At 46.4% G+C, this 20841-nt stretch overlaps 2 protein-coding genes across 4 annotated transcripts in view; one reads left to right on the top strand and one right to left on the bottom strand.

Moving 5' to 3' along the window:
- Positions 1-460: 460 nt before the first annotated feature.
- Positions 461-9261, bottom strand: ZNF488 (zinc finger protein 488). The gene is made up of 2 exons (XM_048219234.2): positions 9179-9261; positions 461-3116 (listed from the first exon to the last, which is right to left on the bottom strand). The coding sequence occupies exon 2, from the start codon at positions 2972-2974 to the stop codon at positions 2000-2002; it is 975 nt and encodes a 324-aa protein (XP_048075191.1). The 5' UTR covers positions 2975-3116; positions 9179-9261; the 3' UTR covers positions 461-1999.
- Positions 9262-9382: 121 nt separating this feature from the next.
- Positions 9383-20841, top strand: part of LOC125282779 (anthrax toxin receptor-like) — a 53886-nt gene continuing 42427 nt past the window's right edge. For all 3 annotated transcript variants that reach the window (XM_048219235.2, XM_048219236.2, XM_057308699.1), the window contains exon 1: positions 9383-9778. The gene's annotated coding sequence lies outside the window, so the exon portion shown is untranslated. The remainder of the gene's footprint in view (positions 9779-20841) is intronic.

A 20841-nucleotide genomic window follows, 5' to 3' on the forward strand; every position in this document is an offset into this window, starting at 1 on the left:
GGGCCTGACACGGCAGGAGTGCCTGGGGAGGTCAATAAATGAGTGAATAAATGACTGGCTCTGAGTGGAGAACGGATGGGTGTGTGGGTGGAAGGTGAGGAGAGGGTGAGTCAGGAGGCTGGGGGTAGGGGAGCCAGGTGGAACCTGCTGCTGCCTGCACCAGGTGGACACATGGAAAGGGAGAGAAGTCGAGTTTGGGGGCTGTTTGGATGGCTCACTGGCTGCTGTCTGAGACGCCCCCACCAGCTCCTTCCCAACCACAGCTGAGCTCTGTGCCAGAGGTCCCACCGGAGGGTTGAAGATTGCAGATCAAATGAACATGTCCTGAAAGGGAAGTGGAAACCAGTCAAAAGAACTCACTGACTCGAAAGAACTCCCAACTGATGGCCTTCACACAAACTGGCCTGAGTTACATCAGAATTTATGACCTGAGGTTTGCAAGGACAAACGCAGATAAACAGAACAGTTACCGAGAGAAACACAACATGCGGTAGATACCAGTAGCCAGAACTCTCTTAATTTTCACAAGGTTTTAAGCCTAAACTGTTGTACATGATCACTTCCTGAGAGCTAAGGGGTGTGTGGGTGGGTGGATGTCTTGTTCCTTTTGCCCCCTTTCACATATTCAGAATGTGAAGAACCATGGAGCAAGTGTTGGTTGAATTATTGGTCCCAATTCTTCATGCTCCTGTAGTAGGATTTCACATCCACGCCCTCAGCATGGCTTCACCGTGGGCCGCACACACATATCACCCATTTACTTTGGGCTTGGCTGCTGACTTGCTTTGGCTGAGAGGATGTGAGTAGAAGTGACCCAAAGGACGCCTGGATGGCTCAGGACGCCTGGACGGCTCAGTCGGTTGAACGTCTGACTCTTGGTTTCGGCTCAGGTCATGATCTCAGGGTCTTAAGATCAAGCCCCGTGTTGGGCTCCACGCTGAGCTGCTTAAGATTCTCTCTCTCTCTGCCCCTTCCCTCACACTCTTGCACTCTCTCTCTCAAAAAAAAAAGAAAACTGACTCAAGCAGAGACTTGAGGTGTGCTTGTGTATTTGGATTTTCCTTCTTGGGTTCTTGGCATAAACGTGAGAGAAGTATTATCTGGGAAGCCCATCGGTCCTAGAGTAAAAGATATGAACTTAAAGGTAATTTGTGACCTGGAGCCAAGCCCAGCCAAGACCAACTCAACCCAGCCAACCCACAGACCCTCGAGTGAGAAACAGATGCTTTGAGTTGTTTGCCACTGAGATTTTGTTAGTTAACAACAGCTGACTGATCTGGACAATAATAAATATCATTTACTCAGTGATCACACTGTGCCAAGGGTCATGCTGGCTATTTTCCACACACCTTCCCACGTCGCCCTGACAGCATCCCTAAGACACAGGAGTCCCCCTCCCCATTTACAGATAAGAACACTGGGCTTCAGAGGGGAGGGAGGTGGGGGAATGGGATAGGCTGGGGATGGGTAGTAAGGAGGGCACGTATTGCATGGTGCACTGGGTGTTATACGCAACTAATGATTCATCGAACTTTATATCAGAAACCAGGGATGTACTGTATGCTAACATAATATAATAAAAAAATTATTATTAAAAAAAAAGAACACTGGGGCTCAGACGGTTAAAGCAATGTGTCCAATGTGAAAGATTTGAATCCAGGTTTGTCTGCCTCCAAAGCCCATGCTGCGGGCCAAACTTGCCTCCACGTGGAACAAACAGAATGGTGACAGGAGCAGGGCCTCCACTTCATGCCTCGTAGTCCCGATGCCCCAGGTTAACAAAACGTATCATTTTACTTCATGACTTTATTTCAAAACACATCACGGCCTAGGGCTCTCTTTTTCAAATGATGATCAAGGTGTTCGTCTATGAACTCCAGTGCAGACAGCCCTGTAGGCTACTCTGACCAGCCTTTTCAAAGGAAACCCCAGGGAGCCATCTCCAGCTCATTGCCGAATCTTAGAAGCTGCCTCTATAGGTTTGCTCCACGGTCACCGGCTAACTGTGAGAAGTCATGTGCCGAGACAGGTGGTGGCGCTCCCGGAAGTATTCGTGGCAAATAGGACATGTGAGGGCCTCTTCTCTCAGCTTCTTAAAATGAAGGTCAGGCCCTGCATGCTCCTTTTTGTGGTGGGACCGCATGTGGAAGACCAGGTCGGAGGTCAGACGAAAGGAAAGGTTGCACTTTGCACACCAGTTCTGAGTGCACAGGCCCAGGGAGGTGAAGGTGGGTGGCTGCAGAGCCCAGGAGGCAGGGGATGAGGACGAGGAGGGTGTGGGTGTCTGGCCCGTGGCATGCTTTAGCCACAGTGTGGGGGCACCCACAAAAGCACTGCAGACAGGAGCATTTTGTGGCAACGTTTGCAGGTTCCAGAAATCACCCACCAAAAACTTAGAATTTGAAAGTTGACCCCAACAAGGGACATCTACCGTGTTGATGAGTCCCAACAGGTCCCCAAGGGCATCTGCAGGTCTGCCTGCCTGGAAGAGAGAGGTTGGCCCAGGTCTCCCTGTGGGACACCTGGCTGGTTTGCTGAAGGCGCTTCTTTGCTCCCCTCGGGCTCCACTGGGCCACAAAGAGACGACCTTGCTGCCAGCTGGATCCCTGGGGGTGCCGTGGGTCAGCTGCTGGGGGCCAGGCTGGCCCGTGGGGTTATCATGCTCCCTCTCCTTGGCCTGCGCGCCCTCCAGCCTCTTCTTGAACTGAGGCACCTCCGTGAAGGCACTCTGCCCCTGTTCCCAGCACACCTTCTGGGCCATTGGCTTTCCCAGTCTGACTTCGCCTGGAGTTGCTGACAGCGCCAGCTCAGCACAGTCCTCAGGCTGGCCCCCACCACCTGCGGCAGGCTCAGAGCCCGGGTGGTTGGTTTTCTCCAGCAGCACCGGCTTGCAACCCCTGCCCTGGTCGGCTTCACTAAGCCGCCATCTGCTTTCAGCTGAAGAGCTCCGCACAGCACCCTTCCCAGCAGCCATGTTGACCAGCAGGGTGTGAGCCAGCTGACAAAGGCAGATGCTTCAGGGGCTTTGGTGTTCTGGAGGGCTTGACCGAGGGAGGAGCCGTGAGATTGGAGAGCTTCAACGTCGGCTACGCCAGCCGCAATTGGACCACAGGACTCTGCACAGAGAGGAAGTAACAGCAGTGAGACATGCGCTCTTCATCTTTGTTGTGTTCATCCAAAGAAGCCTGACTACTACAGATGCAGCAGCTCACCCTGACTCGGGGCGCTGCGCCACCTGCTTTCACCTCCAGGACTCCATCAGAGAGGAAAGACCACACCATGTGACCCTGCCACCCAGGGGCGAGGCTCCGCATTGCCCCTGCACCTGCCAGCGTCCAGGCAGCAGCTGCTGTGTTCGCTCAGCACACGACGTGTCCACCAGGCAGTTCTGACCCGGTGACAACTCTAATCTCTTTCCACTCAGATTTATGAAAGTTTTCATTTTTTTTTAGAACAGTCTTGCTGCTCAGTGTGTCCATTTTTCTTCCACAGCATCAGACATGCCAGGACACTGAGCACCTGGGAGTGGAACTCCTGCAGCGCAGGTGGCCAGAGGGTAAAGGCTGGACAATAAATGCCCAGGCATGCCAGGGTGGGTCTGGGCCCCACTCCCAAACCTGGGGGGCAGCCACCTCTTCTCCACCTGGAGCTGCCCCTGAAGCAAGCGTGGGTCTACCCCGTATCCACTCGCCAGCGAGCCCACACTTGGTTCTCCTCAGACATTAATCCATTTCCTTCTCCTCTGCTCACCTGTCAACTGTCCTCTTGTGCCAAACTGCTGGGCCTACTCAGCTAGACCAGCCTCCACTTTGCCCTGGAGGTCCTCAAGGCTTGGAGGAAAGACACTCATGGCCACATGGGAGGTGGCACTGAGGAGGAGAGAGTGCCATCAGCCCTTCTAGGGAGGCTTTCCTCCCTGCCCTTGCCAGATCAACTCCACCAGCCAGTTCTTGAAGCTAGGACACCCATCTTCAAGTATGCCCCCACCCTCTCCAGGCTGGCGAGCAGCACTGGCTGTTCCAGACTCACACGAACGCACACACATCTTCACACACACACTCGAATACACCTACACTCACAAACACAAACACATAAACACACTCACATATACACACATACACATACACTCACACAAACACACATACACTCACCCTCAAATACACACACACACACACACACACACACACACATTCCCCCCCAATCCGTCTCTCCTTCTCCTCCCAGCTCTGCCTCAGACAGCTTTCCAGATGACATTTTAGAACCACAGGATGTCTTTCCCAAGCCTGGGCAGGTGCCCTGCTGCTGTCCTCCGGGTCCTGCTGCACCCTGCACCCGTCTGCAGACAGGCCCACTGGGCTGCTTTCACAGCTCAGGCAACCTCTACCAACCACAGCCATGTAGACCCAGTCATCAAAAATGTTCGGAGTGCCCTGAGCCACAGATGTGACAACTGTTTTCAGCATTCAAATTTGGAACACGGGATCTTACTGCAGGATGAAATATTTACTATCAGGGATGCTGCATCATGTAAAATAGAAGTGACCGTTTCTTGACTATGTAGGTTCACATATGCCAGAGATGCCAGAGGCTTCCTACACCTTACTGCATGGAATTTTCACAGTAAGCACACGAGGGAAGTTGCATGATTCCACCCAACTGCATTCATCTCCAAGCTGCCAAATGCCACATTGCTAAACGCAGCACTGCTTCCAGCTTCTTGAGACCGTTGTGGGTCTGAAGTCTGCCAATCACTATATTAGATATCCATCCAACTTCATGCTCTATCAATTTTATTATTCAAATCTTAATTATAATAATGGGACCAACAGAAGGAGGAGAAAGGAAGGGAGCTAATGTAATAATAATAATAATAATAGTAATAAGGAGAAGGAGGAGAAGAAGAATAGAGGAGATGGGGGTACTGAACTGGCTGGGGACCTCTGGCATGACCGAGCTCCCTGAGGGTCACCTCTCTCTCATGCATCAGCTCTGCTGGGCTAAGGTCACTCTGGCAAGTGCAAACAATGTCTCACAACACTCTGGGACACATCTAACTGGTCACTCTGTCTGTGACATTGCCAGATGGAAGCCTCTCGAAGGGGAAAATGATGTGTGTCTGATGTGGACGGTCCCCAGTGAGCCTGTGCCAGCTCCTGATGCTCATCTCTTCCTGTCAAACGACTCACAGGCCCTTTCCAAGGGTCAACATCAGACTCTGGGTCTCATCCACCTCCAGGCTTCATGCACCTGTCCTGTGATCCACCTCTCAGATGACCTGTGCAGATGCATGATGTCATCTCTGGGGTCACATCATGCCCTGGCCAGTGAGTTCTGGGTCAGGACACCACATGCATGGCTGCTCGGTGCTGCCTCGCTCCTTCGTCCTTCCTGTGTGGACCTACCAACGCCCTTTGCAACTGGAGGATGGTTCTCTGTCAGACATTCAGGGAATCTATGCACCCCTTGTTCTCCTTGCTCCCATGCAATATCAAGCGACCCTTGGCTGTTCCTCAATAGCCTCAATTCATTCTGAGCTCTCACTCCCTGACACGATCTGCTCATCCTCATCACTCTGTTATGTGTGTCCTAAGAAGGGTTCTCTTGTCCTCCCTGGATCTTTCAGTCTGAGCTTAGCAAGAAACCCCCTGAGCCACACAGACATCTTTCAGTACCACCTCGCGATCTTCCTATTGAAAGGACCTGATCTCCACCCCAGACTCTCCAACATTTCTGAGCTCTTAGGTCATGGGATTATAAGTGATGATCTTTGAAACCTTCTGAATCTGAGCTCCCCAAGTGGACATGGTGTCTGATCATATCCATCCTTCCCTATCATACAGGATACTTCTCCCTCATGCTCTCAACCTTCCTGAGCCACCAGTGAGGATTCCACTGACTAACACAAGAAGGGCTACATTCTTGGAGATGAAGCCTCACCCACTTCCCAGTGTTACAAACACACGTGTCTTTGTGTATTACCCATTTCCAGGGCACCGAGTGCAGCCTGTGATCATTCTTTCACTTGGCCACAAACTATTCATACTATGACCAGGCCACCCCATATAAACATCAAGCTTTATATTACATAGAGGATAAGTGCATGGGCTCTCATGTCAGATGCCTCGACCCAGCCCAACTCTGCTCTCACCAATCCTGTGGCCATGGGCAAGGTGTTGAACCCCTCTCTGCCTGTTTTCTCATCTAAAAAAGGACCTTTCTAAAACAGGATGACCTTGGAGCCTACTTCATCAGGTGGTTGGTAAAGCTTAGGTAGATTAAGGTATGTGAAGTGTTAAAGAGCCTGGCTCAATAAATGTTAAGTAGCATTAATTTATTCATTATTGTCACAGGAGTGCAAAAGTAAGAGTCAACCTCCTGGCTGCCTTTCCTCTACTCCTGTGCTCCCAGGAACCAGTGCACAATAGTGTTTAATGAGTGACCAAATGCCCTGTCTGTTTTCCTCCGTCCCCCTTCATTCACAAAAGAAAGACCTTTCAGTAAACAACTGGGTGACCTCCTTTCCCTGAGGTATCTGAAGGTACTCTCCAACCTCTGTCAGCTGGCCAGCCTCCAGCCTTTCCAAGCTGCATCTCACTCAGAAACTGGATCTTAGTCAGTGATACCATTTAGACCACCAGCTAGTATCCTCCTGTGTCTGACTTCCTCTTTAGCTAAAACAACCAAGAGCAGATAGTATCGCCTGTGCTCTAGTCCTTTGGTTTCCCTAGACCTGGGAGATGTTTCTCAGACCATTCTGGCAGAGTCCAGAGGATAATTATCTATCCACCTCTTCTACATATGGATTGTGACGTCCTGGGTCTTCCTGAACGGGAAATACACATGCATCCTCCCAGCCCTGGAATCATGAGAAAATTAAAAACTGGAGAGCTATCCAGGCTTTCCTGGAGGCTGGCTGCTGATGCCATGGAGCTGGGAGAGAAGAGGTCTTCCCAGCCAAACCCCATAGGCTCTATGTCCAGCTCCGTCTATATCCCTTCAGCCGCAATGCCTGCTGCGTTCAAGCAAAACCAAATGAAGGATTCCCGGGATGCAGCCAGACACCAGGCCCATATCGCGGTCGGCTGGAGTCCTAACACAACTTGGCCATGTAGACCAATCCCAGTGGCGGCCTTCCGGGGAAAGTCCGTGCCTTGTATATCAAACCGCTCAGCCAGACTCCTCCTGATGCCAGTAATAGCATCATCTACCACAAAGGGGAGATACAGCCTACTAAAAGAAGGAAACGAAATTGAAAAGCATTGCAGCTCAACACAAAACCTTGAAAAAATCTTTTTATTGTGGTTATCTGTTTTAAAGAAAAGTTATCATTCCTGGATTTCTGAAAAAGAAATCTGCTAAGCAAAGCAGACATGATGGTTTTAAATCATTGGCAAAGCATCCCTTTCATCCCACCCCTCCAGAGTCCTGACACACTGGAAGTCAGCGGTACCATGACTTAAAACTCAATTTAACTCTTCAATGCAGAAAACAACCTCGCAAATCAAAGCTCCATGCGTACACTTAAGAATTTGTCCAATGCTCTTTGGTTTAAAATGAAAAAATTCTTTCAATAAACACACTGCAATCCTCTTCCATCATATTTCATTTTTGTTTGTGTGATTTAAGTAATGTCACCTTTGCTTTCCCATAACAACTGAAAAGTCAAATAAACTGAAATACCATTAAAAATCATAATAAACCAAAAGGTTAAATTATTTATTAAAAAAACCCTCTGTGCTAGGTGGTAATTAACAGCTTTAAAAACAAACAAGTTTACATATATATATAAACATATGCATATATAAACATATGTACATATATATAAACAAATATAAACATACATATATAAACATATATATAAACATACATATATATAAACATATATATGGTGTGTATGTATGTTTGAACATACAGCTGTATGTCATAAAAATATCATAAAACAATGAAATCACGTCTCCTACAAATTCACATTTTTAACAAGAAGCGAAACATTGCTTTAATATACAATACTTCTACTTTATTCCCTCCAGATGAATCAGGTTTGTTTTTCTAGATTTCTTCACTTAGTATGTGTCTAAGACAACCTTTGATACTAAGATGAGGGTATTTTCAACTGTGGTCCCACCTAATGCACACCAAAACACTAATCTTAAATGCCACAATAATTGCTATAAAATAATTGCTATAAAATGCCTGTCTGATTCAGCATAATTATGTAACTTAAATTCTGCACATCAGCACATCGGCAAGTGTCTATTTCAGAAATACACAGTTCATTTCGTATTTTAACTCTCACTGAATGGTTTCACATGCTAAGCCCTGACCTCTCTATTGTCTTCCCACAAGTAAGCTCTGAATTCCACCCCTTCCCTCCCTATCAACCTGGCCTTAACACTATTTCCAGGGAAGGATGGTGTGGGCCCCAATGTCCCCTAAAGGTTTCTGCATGATTGCTTCCTGCTGTGCTGTCTCTGCCTATTACTACAGGCAAATGCCAAGAAAACGATTCAACGATTCCACGATTCCACGATTGTTTTCTTCCAGCTCCCCCTAAATCTCAGATATTTATAACTAGATCATTTATGTATTTTTTCCAAAACAGGCACTGAATGCCCAAATCTTTGGCTGTAATCTGTTGGAGATAGGATCTGGGACAGATGCACCATTATTACCCTAGCGCCCAGCACAAGCTCTGGCTGAGTGTAACAGAGCAACAGGGGATGAGAGGATGGGTGGAGAGATGGAATGACTGAAAAGAACTGCAGCCCCAAAAGTCATCCTAGGAGAAAAAAATCAAAAGACAGGATTCTTGGGGCAGGGTGGGGGTGGGGCGAAGGAGAAGACCAAGAGAGACAGAGTAGGAAAAAGAGAAGGGGTAGGACAGGGAAAATAGGTAATGAAGAAGAGACAGGCAAGAAAAAGTGAGACAGACGACGGAGAAAAACAGGAAGAGACAAGGAGACAAAAGACAGAGGCAGAAGGCAGGGACCGGGGGGCACGGGGAGAAAATAAAAGGGGGGCGAGATGAAGGAAGCTGGTGCCCAAGGGGATTAAAGAACCCGGCCATCAAGGGCAGGACTGCGCACTCTGCCCTGGGCAAAGGCCAGCAGAAGTGGGATGAACCGCGCCCCCCACGTCCACTCGCAGCCCGTCCCGGGGGCAGGACGGCGCGTCTCACCTCGGCTCCCCCGCTGCGCTGGCGGCCCCGACCGCTTCCAGGTCCGGTGGCACCACACACCAGTCGGAACCTGGCGCGCGAACCCCGGGGCCGGCCGGACCCCGCCCCCCCGGACTGCTCCCGCCTCCGGGGCGGGGCCTCGGGCAGCCCCCCTCCCACCCGCCCCTTCCGGGAGGGGCCTGCGAGTCAACGCGACCGGCCAAGAGGGGAGCTGGGTGCTAGCCCCGCGCGCCGGGCTCCGCAAACGCCGGCCCGCCGCCAGCTGACGCGGCCTTTGCTCGGCGCCAGGCCGCGGCGGGGCTGAGGGGGAGCGTCCCGGCGCTGGCGCCACACCGAGCGAAAAGCTCCCGCGCTTTGGGAGGTGGCGCCTGGGCCACGCGGAGCCGCCCCGGCCGCTGCTCGCCCGCCCTGGACGCCACGGCTTCTCCTGGGGCCCGCGGGGATCGTCCCCGCGTCCGGGCAGGTCTTCCCCCTGCCGGCTGAGCCGCCACGGACACTGCACCTTTGTGGCGCCGCGAGAACCTCCCAAACTTCCGTGGAACTGTCCGTCTGCCTCGCTGCCTCCTCAGCGGGGAGATGGCAGCACTGCGCCAGACCACGGTGAGTTCCGTGACCTCGCAGAAAGCAAAGGTGTCAGGGAACCCCACGGAGGGTGGCACGGACGAGGGTCCGAAGACGCGCCGGGCGGCGGGAGGGAATGGCTTCTGAGCGGGAGGCATTCATGACAGGGCTCGGATGAGCTCCTTGTGACAGGTGAGAAGAGATGGCAGAGGGTCTCAGGTCACCAGAATTGGTGCGATGGCAGCCAGATGTGAGGGCCCCATTGCTGGAGCACAGAGGGAGTGCAGAGCAGATTAGACTGAGGAAGGGAGGTCCTTGAGGGACCTAAAGGGAAACCAGCCCCTAGTCCCTGCTCCTTCCTGCCTCCAGTCACTCAGTCAAGGTCTGGATGCCCTTGGGGGGCAGGGGATGCAGGGACAGAAGGTGACAGGCTCTGTGCTTTTCCTCAGGTTTTGGAGCAGCTATTACACAAATAAGGTTGTAAAGAAAAAAAAATTATGGTAAATCTGAGGGGGGAAAAGCTGGTTCAGAACATACATTAGAAGATCCGCAAAGCAAAACTTTTCTTTTGGGGAATATGGAAACAAGACATCAAATTCCTAACGTGAGCATTTATATAGCTGTAGTGAAAGAGAAGCTTGGAGGAAAATTTGTAGCCAAAAATGGTTATGTTGGGGGGAAAATGGTGAAAATAAATGAGTTAATAATTAACCTAAAATATTTGAAAAGGAATACTAAAATGAAACCCAAAGAAAATGAAAGGGAGAATATTTTAGAGAAAAGATAAATACAACAAAAAACAGTAAAACAATAAAACAAAGCCAAAAGTTATTTGAAAAGATTATTAATATAGATAATATGCTAATGAAATTGATTATAAAACAAGACAGTGCTTCCCAATGTTTATTATTATTATTATTACCTCCCCCAGAAGCTTTTTAAAGTTTTTTCCTTCACAGACCCCCATGAAATTTTAATACCAAGAATTTACTGTATATTTCTTTATGTACTGTGCTTTATAATTAAAAGTCAAAAGACTAATTTTCACCCCCTTGGGGCAATATGCTCCCTGTTGTGAATGCAATAAATAAGGAAAGACACAAGTAATACTAGGAAGTCAAAAGATATAACTACAGATAGAGCAGAAATATAAAACTCAAACATATTCTGAACAACTTTATACCAATATATGGAAACAAATGTCCAAATTCCTAGAAAAAAGGGTACCTAAATGACTGATAAAAGAAATACAAGCACAAAATAATCCAGTGTGTTCGCCTGCTCAGACTGCCATAACAAAGCACCACAAAAAAGTTCCTCCCCTTATGACACCAGACCTATAAGATGAGAGCCACATTCTTATGACCTCCTTTAACCTGACTCACCTCCTTGTGGTATAGAGTATAACCAAAGACAGTCACATTAAATGTTAGAGCTTCACAATATGAATTGAGGTTGGGGGGCACAATTCTGTCCATAATGTTCCGGAAACATTAAATAAATGATATCAGTAGTTTAAAAAATTCTCACAAAGGAAACACCAGGCACAGATGATATTATAGCACATATACACAGAGCAGATTGTTGGGATCACATTGAAAGTATTTCCAAGATCTTGGAAGGAAAGTAAAAACATGCTAAGCACATTTTCTGAGGCTATTATTACTTAATAAACCAGTTACGGACAGCACAAGGATAAGAAATTACAGATCAGCCTCACTCATGTTCATAGATGAAAAAAAAAATCTAAACGAATAGTAAACTCAATCCAGCAGTGTTTACAAAAATTATCATGGCCAAGTTGGGTTTATTTATAAAATATGAAAATTGGTGTTACATACATTAATGTAATTAATCATATTAATAAATTACTGGAGAAAAATTAAATTCATCACAAAATATAAAGAAAAAGAATTTAGATAAAATTCAGCACTCATTCAGGATTTCTGGCAAACTAAGAAGAGTAGTGAAACTGGCTAATTTGTTAGAAGATGTCCAGCAAAAGAAGTATTCCTTCTAAAATCAAGAATGCCTCTATCACAGCTTCCAGTCAACATGTCATTGGAGAACTAGTCAGCACAGTGTTTTTTGGGTTTTGTTTTTTATAGAAACCCAAATGGCTCTGCAGATATATTTTATTTTTTTAAATTTTTTTATTACGTTATGTTAGTCACCATACAGTGCATCATTAGTTTTTGATGTAGTGTTCCATGATTCGTTGTTTGTGTATAACACCCAGGGCTCCATGCAATATGCTCTACAGATATATGTGAGAATAAAGGGTTTAGCAATTTAGGTGAACAATCAATAAATTAATAAATGTGTCCACAACACCAATTAACAGTTTAAAAACTTTATTTTTTAAAATGCCATTTATAATAGCAGCTATATATATATATGTATGTAAATATATGTGTATATATGCATGTATGTAAGCACACATGTATATGTATATATACAGTATAGGAAAGGCATGTGACAAAACAGTTTAAGATCTTCGTAGGGAACTTTATATGAAAGGCATTAAAAAAGACCAAACAAATAGAGACATTGCCATAGGTGAGGCTGGATGGCAATTTCAAATCCTTTCAAATGTATCTATATATTTAATGTTATTGTAATTAAATATTAAGAGGGTTTGGGGGAGTGCAGAATCGATGAGCTGATTCTAAAATTTACATGAAAGAACAAGTGGCTATAAGAAAAATAAGGTGGATGATTTATCCTGCCCCTGCTAGGGCTTGATGTAGAACTCTGTATTTTAGATTAGTAACGGATGCCCTGTGTGTATCAGATTTGGCTGGCCTGTCTTCTGATAACACCCTTCCCCCCAATCTGATCAGCTTAAAAGCACAAACTTTGGGGCGCCTGGGTAGCGCAGTCGTTAAAGCGTCTGCCTTCGGCTCGGGGCGTGATCCCGGCGTTCCGGGATCGAGTCCCACATCGGGCTCCTCCGCTGGGAGCCTGCTTCTTCCTCTCCCACTCCCCTGCTGTGTTCCCTCTCTCGCTGGCTGTCTGTCACATAAATAAATAAAATCTAAAAGTGGCAAAAACTTTAAAAAAAAAAAAAAAAAAGCACAAACTTTATTTTCCACCCATATTTCTCACTCTCCCACATACACGTATCCACCTCAGGTTCCCAGGAGGGCACCGTACAACACAGTTGCTCAGGGACCAGGCTGTTGGGTCCACCTGAATCATACCTACATTCTTAATGTTTCTGTCCAGAAGTGGCACGTGTACTTCTGTTAACATTTCACCAGTGGAATCAAGTCCAAGCCTGCCATGAACGCAGTAAGGAAGCACAATCCTTCCCTACAAGAGGAAAGCACAGCAAGGAAAAGTAACACAGTGGTCCACACTATAATAATTAAGACAGTGTGGTATTGACACTATCAGTATAAACCAACAGATGGGTAAATGGAATGGGTAAGAGAGCACAAAACCACATCCACACCTACATGAGACTTGCAGTACATCAGAGGCGACACGCAAATCATTCAGAAGATGGAATAGTCAACAAATGGAAAAGGATGATACTGAGACATATGTATGGGAAAACATGAAGCTAGATCCCTGGCACAAATCATACTTACTAATTAATTACAGTTGGATCAAAAACTTCAATGTGAAATAAAATCTTTAAAACTTTGAAGATAAAGTGTGTCTCACCTTAACGGAAGAAAATTACTTAATGAAAATACAAAATCCTGCAAATCTTAAAAGTGAAAAACAAGCCAGAGGCCAAAAGAAAATACTTGCAACAATCGATAAAGGATTAGTATCCAAAATGTATAAGGAATGCTAAGGAATCAATATGAAAAGCATGAACACCTGAATCGGAGAATGGATACAGGTAAGAACAAGCACTTCACAAAGAAAGAAAAATGAATGCCCCAAAATCTCTTGAACAGAAAATCAATTCCATCAGAAATTATGGAAATGCAAATTCAGACCATGATGAGCTGTCTAATCAATAGAGAAGTATGCAAAAGTGTGACAATACCAAGTGCCATGAAGGATGTGAAACAAAGCTACTATGCTAATGACAGATGCATACCAATCTTATCAATTCCAAAATATCATTTAAGATATTCCATGGTTTTAAATACCATGCCAAAAAGGAAAACAAAAACCGCCTTTTTATCACTTGTAATTTTTATCACTTGTAATTTTTATGTAATAAGCATTGAAAGATCTATTTTAAACTTAGAAGGATTATTAGTATATATCACTCTTGTTTTGGGCATAAAAAATGAAGAGAATAAAATCAGCGAATTTCTAAATGCTTTTTACATTGCATACTGACTTTTTGCAATCACTTTTGACCCAGAGTTGTCCACGCCTGTGTTTTTCCATGAAGCACAGGCAAGCCATCCCCACTCAGCCCTCTCTGCATTTCTGATCCACAGAACCTGTGCACATAGGAAATGGTTCTCTTGTATGTCTCTACACTTGGGTGGTTTGTTACACAGCAGTACCTAACCGGAATGTCCCTCATTCACAAAGGACTTTGGAATGCTTGCACAAACCTTCTAGACCTTCTAGATCCTTCCATGTCCATGGGTGACTTCAGTGTTCATACCAATGATCATTACTATACTCTAGTTTCATAGTTCCTGGACCTCCTCACCCCCTGGGATGTCCTCATCTAAGCCACCTCAGCTTCCTGCTTTGAGTTATAAAAAGGCAGGGTCTTGACGATTTTAATAGCCACCTGGAGGGTTTGGGATAAGGGACAAATGGTGGCCTCATCTTACCCCTCATACAAAGATCCCATGACTCCCACCTGGGGTTGTCAACAGGCAGAACAGTGAGCAGAGCTGCAGGTCACAAAGTCACCATGCCAACCCTCCTGTCCCTCATAAGGGACATCACAGGGATTTCTGCCTCTGTGGGTCAGGGGAAGGGCCACTCAGGTAGTGGGGTCATCGCCCCAGAGCCAGGCACTTGCCTCTTCTGCCCAAGGGCAGGTACCAGGTGGAGGCTCTCAGAGCACCTTAGGGAAAGAGCTGGAGGGAGCAAAGCCCCAGGGCACGGGGATTAGGGGGAGAGAGTGGATGAGGCAGAGGCCTGTGGTGGCTGGGCATGGCCAGCACTAATCCCACCCCTGCCCCAGGAGAGAGTGGGGCCTCAGGGGCGGCTAAGAAAATAGGGAGCAGCAGCGTCTGGGTCCCAGGCCCTGCACTCTCTCTACTCCTGCTCCTGTTGCTGCCACCTCCACTGCTGAGCACAGGGAGTTTCCTGTACCACCTCCCAGACTGGGGAAACTTCCACCAGGGCACCAGTCACTACAGGAGCAAAGAACAGAAGCTGGGCACCTGCGAGGGTGCCTTTAACCTTTTCTTCCTCATGGACACGTGAGCAGCTCTCCCATCCTGGCCCTGGGTGTCCCTCGGGGCACCTCTGACCTCAGGGCATGAAGTGGCACAAGGGGAAAGGAGAGGTAGAGACAGTCTTAACCACACCCAAGATAAAATTCCCTTTTCCTGAGGCAGAAGGAATGCCCCAAGAATTTGTTCCCTGGGACTTTTCCTTTTGGAAAGGAAAAAAGACCACTATAGGGTTTCTGGGTGGCTCTCAGTCCCTCCTCTGACATGGCCAGGATCTGTGACCTGCATGTTCCTTAAACACCTGGAGGGCCAGGTGATTGCTAGAAGCTCCTTCTCAGCAGTTACTAGAAGTTCTCTGGGTTTCAATATCTGTGTGGTTTTTTGCTTGTGTTGCTTTTTCGCCCATGTGGATTCTGTTTTTACTGGGTGCCAGAGAGATTGCCCTGTTGCTTCTGTCAGGCATTCTCAGAGTGTCACTGCTTAGAAAGTCCTTTGTTTTCCTGCCAGAGTTTTTGCTTCTTTCTTCAACCACTTGGAGGCCACATTCTGGTTTGTGTGCACTTCCAGAACAGCTAGGTCTGACCAGGTGTTGTCCTGAGAAGCTGGGCTGTGCATTAGGCACCCTGTGGCCCTCAAAGAAGGAAAGGGGGTGGATTTTCACACTTGGAGAGATTGGAGACGTTGCCTTGTTTCCATTTCCAACTTGTCTGTTGGATTGACCCATTCAATAATAATAGTATGACTGTCAATAATGTCATTGTTGAAGCCATTTTGGTTTCTAAAGCCCTTCCACTGTACTTCTATCATCCTCAAAACCATCCTGGGATGTAGAGTAGGAAAGGCATTTTGCATTTTCAATCTCCTGGAAAGGGGACAGGATTTAAAGGTTGGATAAAGTAACCCCAAGGCTGGTGGGTGAGTCCAAAGGCCCCCTCCTCCACCATCCTGTTACAGTGCCCTTAATCATGCCCTTAGTCTCTGCTTTTAAGCTCAGTGTGGGCACAACCAGCCATGGGATGCATTGGGAAGTATTCGGGTATAGGTGGGACCTGTGAAATAATATTAATTAAGCAATTTCTACATGCCTGTGATGTGCTGAACTAAGCCTCCCAAATCTTAGAGATGTGGATTCTATTTCTGTATTTTTTTTCATTTTATTTTATTTTATTTTATTTCTGTATGATAGGATGATGAAACTGACTCTGGGAGGGATCAGTGATTTGTGCAATGTCCATTGAGTCAGTTTGCTGCAAAAGATTAGACAGTGAGAGAATGCTCCCTTTCCTCTCTTCTGAGGAGGGTGTGCAGTGGGGGCACAAGAAAGGTGCCAGAGAAATGGCTTCCTGAACAAAGATGTTCCCACTTCTTGTCCCTTTCATAGCCCTGCTCTTTCCTCCTTTAGCTTTTAAATGCTGGGAGATGGTACTGTTCTCTCTGATCGCAGCTGGCCGCAGCTATATGTTGATGTGAAGGGTATAGACCTCACTCTGAAGGCTGGGAGGACAAGGAAGGAAGGGGAGCAATCAAATCCCCTGTACCCTCACTCACGCTCCAGGATTAAGGCTACTCTACAGGCCCCCAACCCTTATTGTCAGTTCTGACATGCTATTCCAGCTAGGCAGAACTGAATCCTGCTGGATGCACAGATGAGAGGAGGAGCTGAGGGTGTCCATGAAAGAGCCCTTACACACCCCTTTCCTAGCCCTGGGCCATCAGTAAGGAGTCTGGCTAGAGCCTGCCTCTGGTTAGCCTGGCAAGGCTTGTCTGAAACCACAGCAAACTCCTCAGCCCCAGAGAAATAACACCATCTCCCTGGGACCTGTACATATCTAGTCTGGTTGAAGAAGGCCTTTCTTACTGCCTTTGAGGGCCAGCTTGATGAGAAATTCCTGGAAGGTGAGGACATATTCCCTCCAGCATTTCTTCCTGCTGCTCTCAGGGGAAGGGGAGTAATGACCACTCAGGGGGCAGCCCCAGTTTTGCAGTCAGGCAGACTGCACTCACCAGTCACCCCCTGAACAACTTGCTTCACCTCTCTGTGCCTCAATGTCCCCCTCTGTATGATGGGGATCTTCATACCCAACTTGCCAGGTTGTGACAAGGATGAAGGGGAGTTTGTAAAGCAGTTTGTCCAGCATGGCATCAGGTGGAATCGTGGAAGATGAGTATAAAATGCTGCCAGGGAAGGCAGAGTCAGGCATGCTGGCGCTGGGGACTCCCTGGCACTGCAGGGGCGCCTGACACAGCCCTGACTCCCTGGTTCAGCTCTCTTCCGATGTGCCCTTTGGGGTGGCAGGATATAGGTCAAATGCCTCTGCTGGTGACACTCCCAAGGTTCTCTGGGGCCTTTCATCCATGTGATGAGCAGCCCTGTTCATTCATTCATTCCCTTAACAATTCATCCACTCACAAATAATGTCTAAGCAACTGATATGCATCAGTCACTATTTGGGTGTGGAGGTAAGGCAGCAACAAAACTGGACAAAGTCCCTGTTCTGGAGTTTCCATGACAAGAGAGGGAATAAATAGGAGAGGAAGTAGTGTGTTAGATGGGAGAAGCAGCAGGGAAAAATCAGGGCAGGAGGATGGGAAGTGCTGAGGGAGGGGCCTTTCTGATGAGGTGGTCAGGGAAGGCAGGGCTGACAGACCAAAAGGTGAGGGGGATGAGGGTGTGTTTGAGCATAGGGGGCATGCAACTAGATCTTGGTCTGAAAGGATCACAATTGAGGGGGCTGAAGGGCAGAACCTGCAGGAGACCAGTGCAGAGGCTGGTACAGGGATCCAGGGAGATGATGGTGGTGTGGACCAGTGGGGTAGGGGTGGAGGTGCTGAGTGGCCAGACTCTGGATCTATCTTGAGGAATCCAGACAGATTGGATGGGGAGCCCAGGTGTGGCCTTAGACAGGGAAAAGGGGAAGGGAGAAAAGCAGCTTCATCACTGAGTCTTCCTCTCCACTGTGGATAAATGTTACCTATTTCACTGATGAGGAAAAAAGGTCACTCAGGGCCAGGACAGGAATGACTCCCCTAAAGCCCTCAGATGGGAAGACATGGAGCAGGAATTGAAACCCTGGAATGTCTTCCTTCAAAGGTGATTCCAAAGTCTCCGAGGCTGGGTGGGTCCCTGAGAATCCCTGTGGTGGTCTTGGAGGCAAACACAGCCTGTCACCTGCAGGAAGGTCTTGAGTGGTTCACTTCCACCTTATTCATTAGATTCATTAGGTTGAATTGGATGAAAATTAGTGAGCCCCGCCATTGCCACAGGATTGACTCCCTTTGAGGGCCAGGGAACTCCAGGCTAAGGAAATGGCCTGTGTAAAGGCCTGAGTGTGAGACCTCAGGTGATCCTAGAGTGTGAGGAGGGAGGAGCGTTGAGAAGGAGGAAGAAGGAAGGGGCAGGCCAATGGTGGGCCCTTGGACCTATCTGAGCGGTGTGTGTTATACCTCAAGGGCATCTGGGGGATTCACTGAAAGAAATACTTTTATCAGAGGAGAGATGGATCAGATCTGTGTTCTTAAAAGAACCCCTTATATTCCTTGGGGAGTAGATAGGAAAGGGGGAAGGATGGCATCATGAGTGGAATTAAAGGGGGAAACCGTAAGAGTTCCCGGGAAGCCTGAGAGGCTGGGAAAAAACAAGTGGGAAACCAGATCAGGTATGCCCAATGAGAGAAGAGGGAGACAGACCCCATCAAAGCTCCTACATATGTGGCACAGTTGGAATAGAACGGGCTGGCATAGACAAGAGAGGCAGAGCTTTGGATCCATCATGCCAGCAACATGGGCATGTCACTGTGAGTGCATTGCGGTTGACAGGTCTCACAGCTGCTGTTCTTTCCTGATGTTAAAAGATAAACTGAGACACTTTGTAATTTTTAAGAATTAAAGTATACACGGATTTACATCAAATCACACCGAACTTAAGTTTTTAGGAACACTGCATTGGCAGGATCCAGTGCCGAGATTTATATAGAGAAGATGTAAAAGAAAAGCAAAGAAATTATTTGAATATTATAGTTTAAGTAGTTACCTTATTTGGGAAAAGCCTACTTTTCTGTTTTTTACTGGTTTTCTCATATAGGCTACCAAAGCATTAGGACCACGTTAGTCTAATGACCTTTTTCCATAGATACTTTGGAGTGGCATATTTTGCTACCTGTCATTCATTAACCTTTTTTTTGAAAATTCCCCAGAAGTTTCACAGTCTAGAAGTTCAGTTGATGGTTTGTTCCATCTCACTGAGGTTGTCCCTTCCTCTTGAGAATAGGTCAGTTCAGTTAAACATGGGTATCTCATTTAAGGAGGTGGTGCTACACATGGGCTCCCAAAGTTAGACCTAGACCATGTGAGCAATCAGGTATTTAGTAAGATGCATTTTAATGAAAACAAAAGAAAAGTTAATGGTTAGAGCAGACTACAAATCAGGTTCTGAGTCCAGAAAGCTTTAAATTGAGAAGGTGTGCAGATATAGGGCTCCTAAATGTGAGCTCAAAGCATCTTGTGTAGTTTGAATGTTCCTCGTGATGTCAATGAGTGTTCAAATGATTGTTCTGAGTGGCCTACCCAGCAACACACACACGTTTTCTGTGCATGAGCCATTGTGTTGATTTCTGTGATGTTTATATCAAGTTATCCAGCTCAGTTTGCAGGGCTTTGGGAAAAGAGCAGGTTTGATCTTAGTGATTCTAAACCAGAAGGATGGGAGAAAATTGGAAGCATTAGATTAGAGAACTGTAGATGGATATTGGAGGAAAGCAGAAGAATTTAGGATCCATTACATTTTACAGGTAGATGGCAACACCTCAAAGACAATGAACAGGTCTAGCTAGAATCTGATATCCATGAGGGTGTGTTATAGTTTTTACTGAAACATAATCTTCCTCTCTACCTCTATCCAAATTTCTAGCGAAAATAATCTCAGTAAGACTAATTTGTTTGCAAAATCACTCTAGTCTCATTAAACTGGGCTTAACTATTTCCATAAGTGCAGGAAGAATAATGATTTTATGCATAATCTCAGATATGATATACCAGTTAAAGCTTTGATGATATCTAAGAGGACTTATTGTTTCCATTAAGGTCCACCTGGTTTTTAAATCTGGTAATAAGGAATCTTTGATTAGATTTTGTCATTGTTGTTTTTTGTGGTTTTGTGATTAGATTTTTTAAAGCTAAGAAGCCAAACCAATCACTTCCCTGATTTCATCCTGTCAGAAGGAAATCAGATTCTTATGTAGCTTACACAAATACCTATATCATCATGTAAAGTAAGACTACTCAAGGGGCACCTGGGTGGCTCAGTCAGTTGAGCATCCAACTCTTGGTTTTGGCTCAGGTCATGATCTCAGAGTCCTGAGATCAAGCCCCGCATCTGGCTCTGCACAGTCTGCTTGGGATTCTCTCCCTCTCCACCTCTACCCCTCCCTTCACTCTCTCAGAATAATAAATAAATAAATAAATAAATAAATAAATAAATAATCTTTTTAAAAAAGAATACTCAATAAGAATTTCTGAAGAATAGAGGGATCAGCTAGAGAGAAAAAGATATTTTATTTTCAGTCAAGAGTTTGTTTACTGAATTTCTATAAATTATAGGTAGATTAAAAGAAAGTAAAAAGGACTCCTTAAATCTGGGGGGAAACAGAAAAACCAACAATGCTTGAAAAAAAAGGTCATACATTGATAATAATCCCCATGAGTTCTTCTAGTCCTATGTAATTAATTCTTGATTAATGTTTCTTGAGTTAGAAATTTTATGATTCCATCAGT

Source organism: Ursus arctos, unplaced genomic scaffold (assembly GCF_023065955.2).
Source record: "Ursus arctos isolate Adak ecotype North America unplaced genomic scaffold, UrsArc2.0 scaffold_7, whole genome shotgun sequence".
Taxonomy (NCBI): Eukaryota; Metazoa; Chordata; class Mammalia; order Carnivora; family Ursidae; genus Ursus; species Ursus arctos.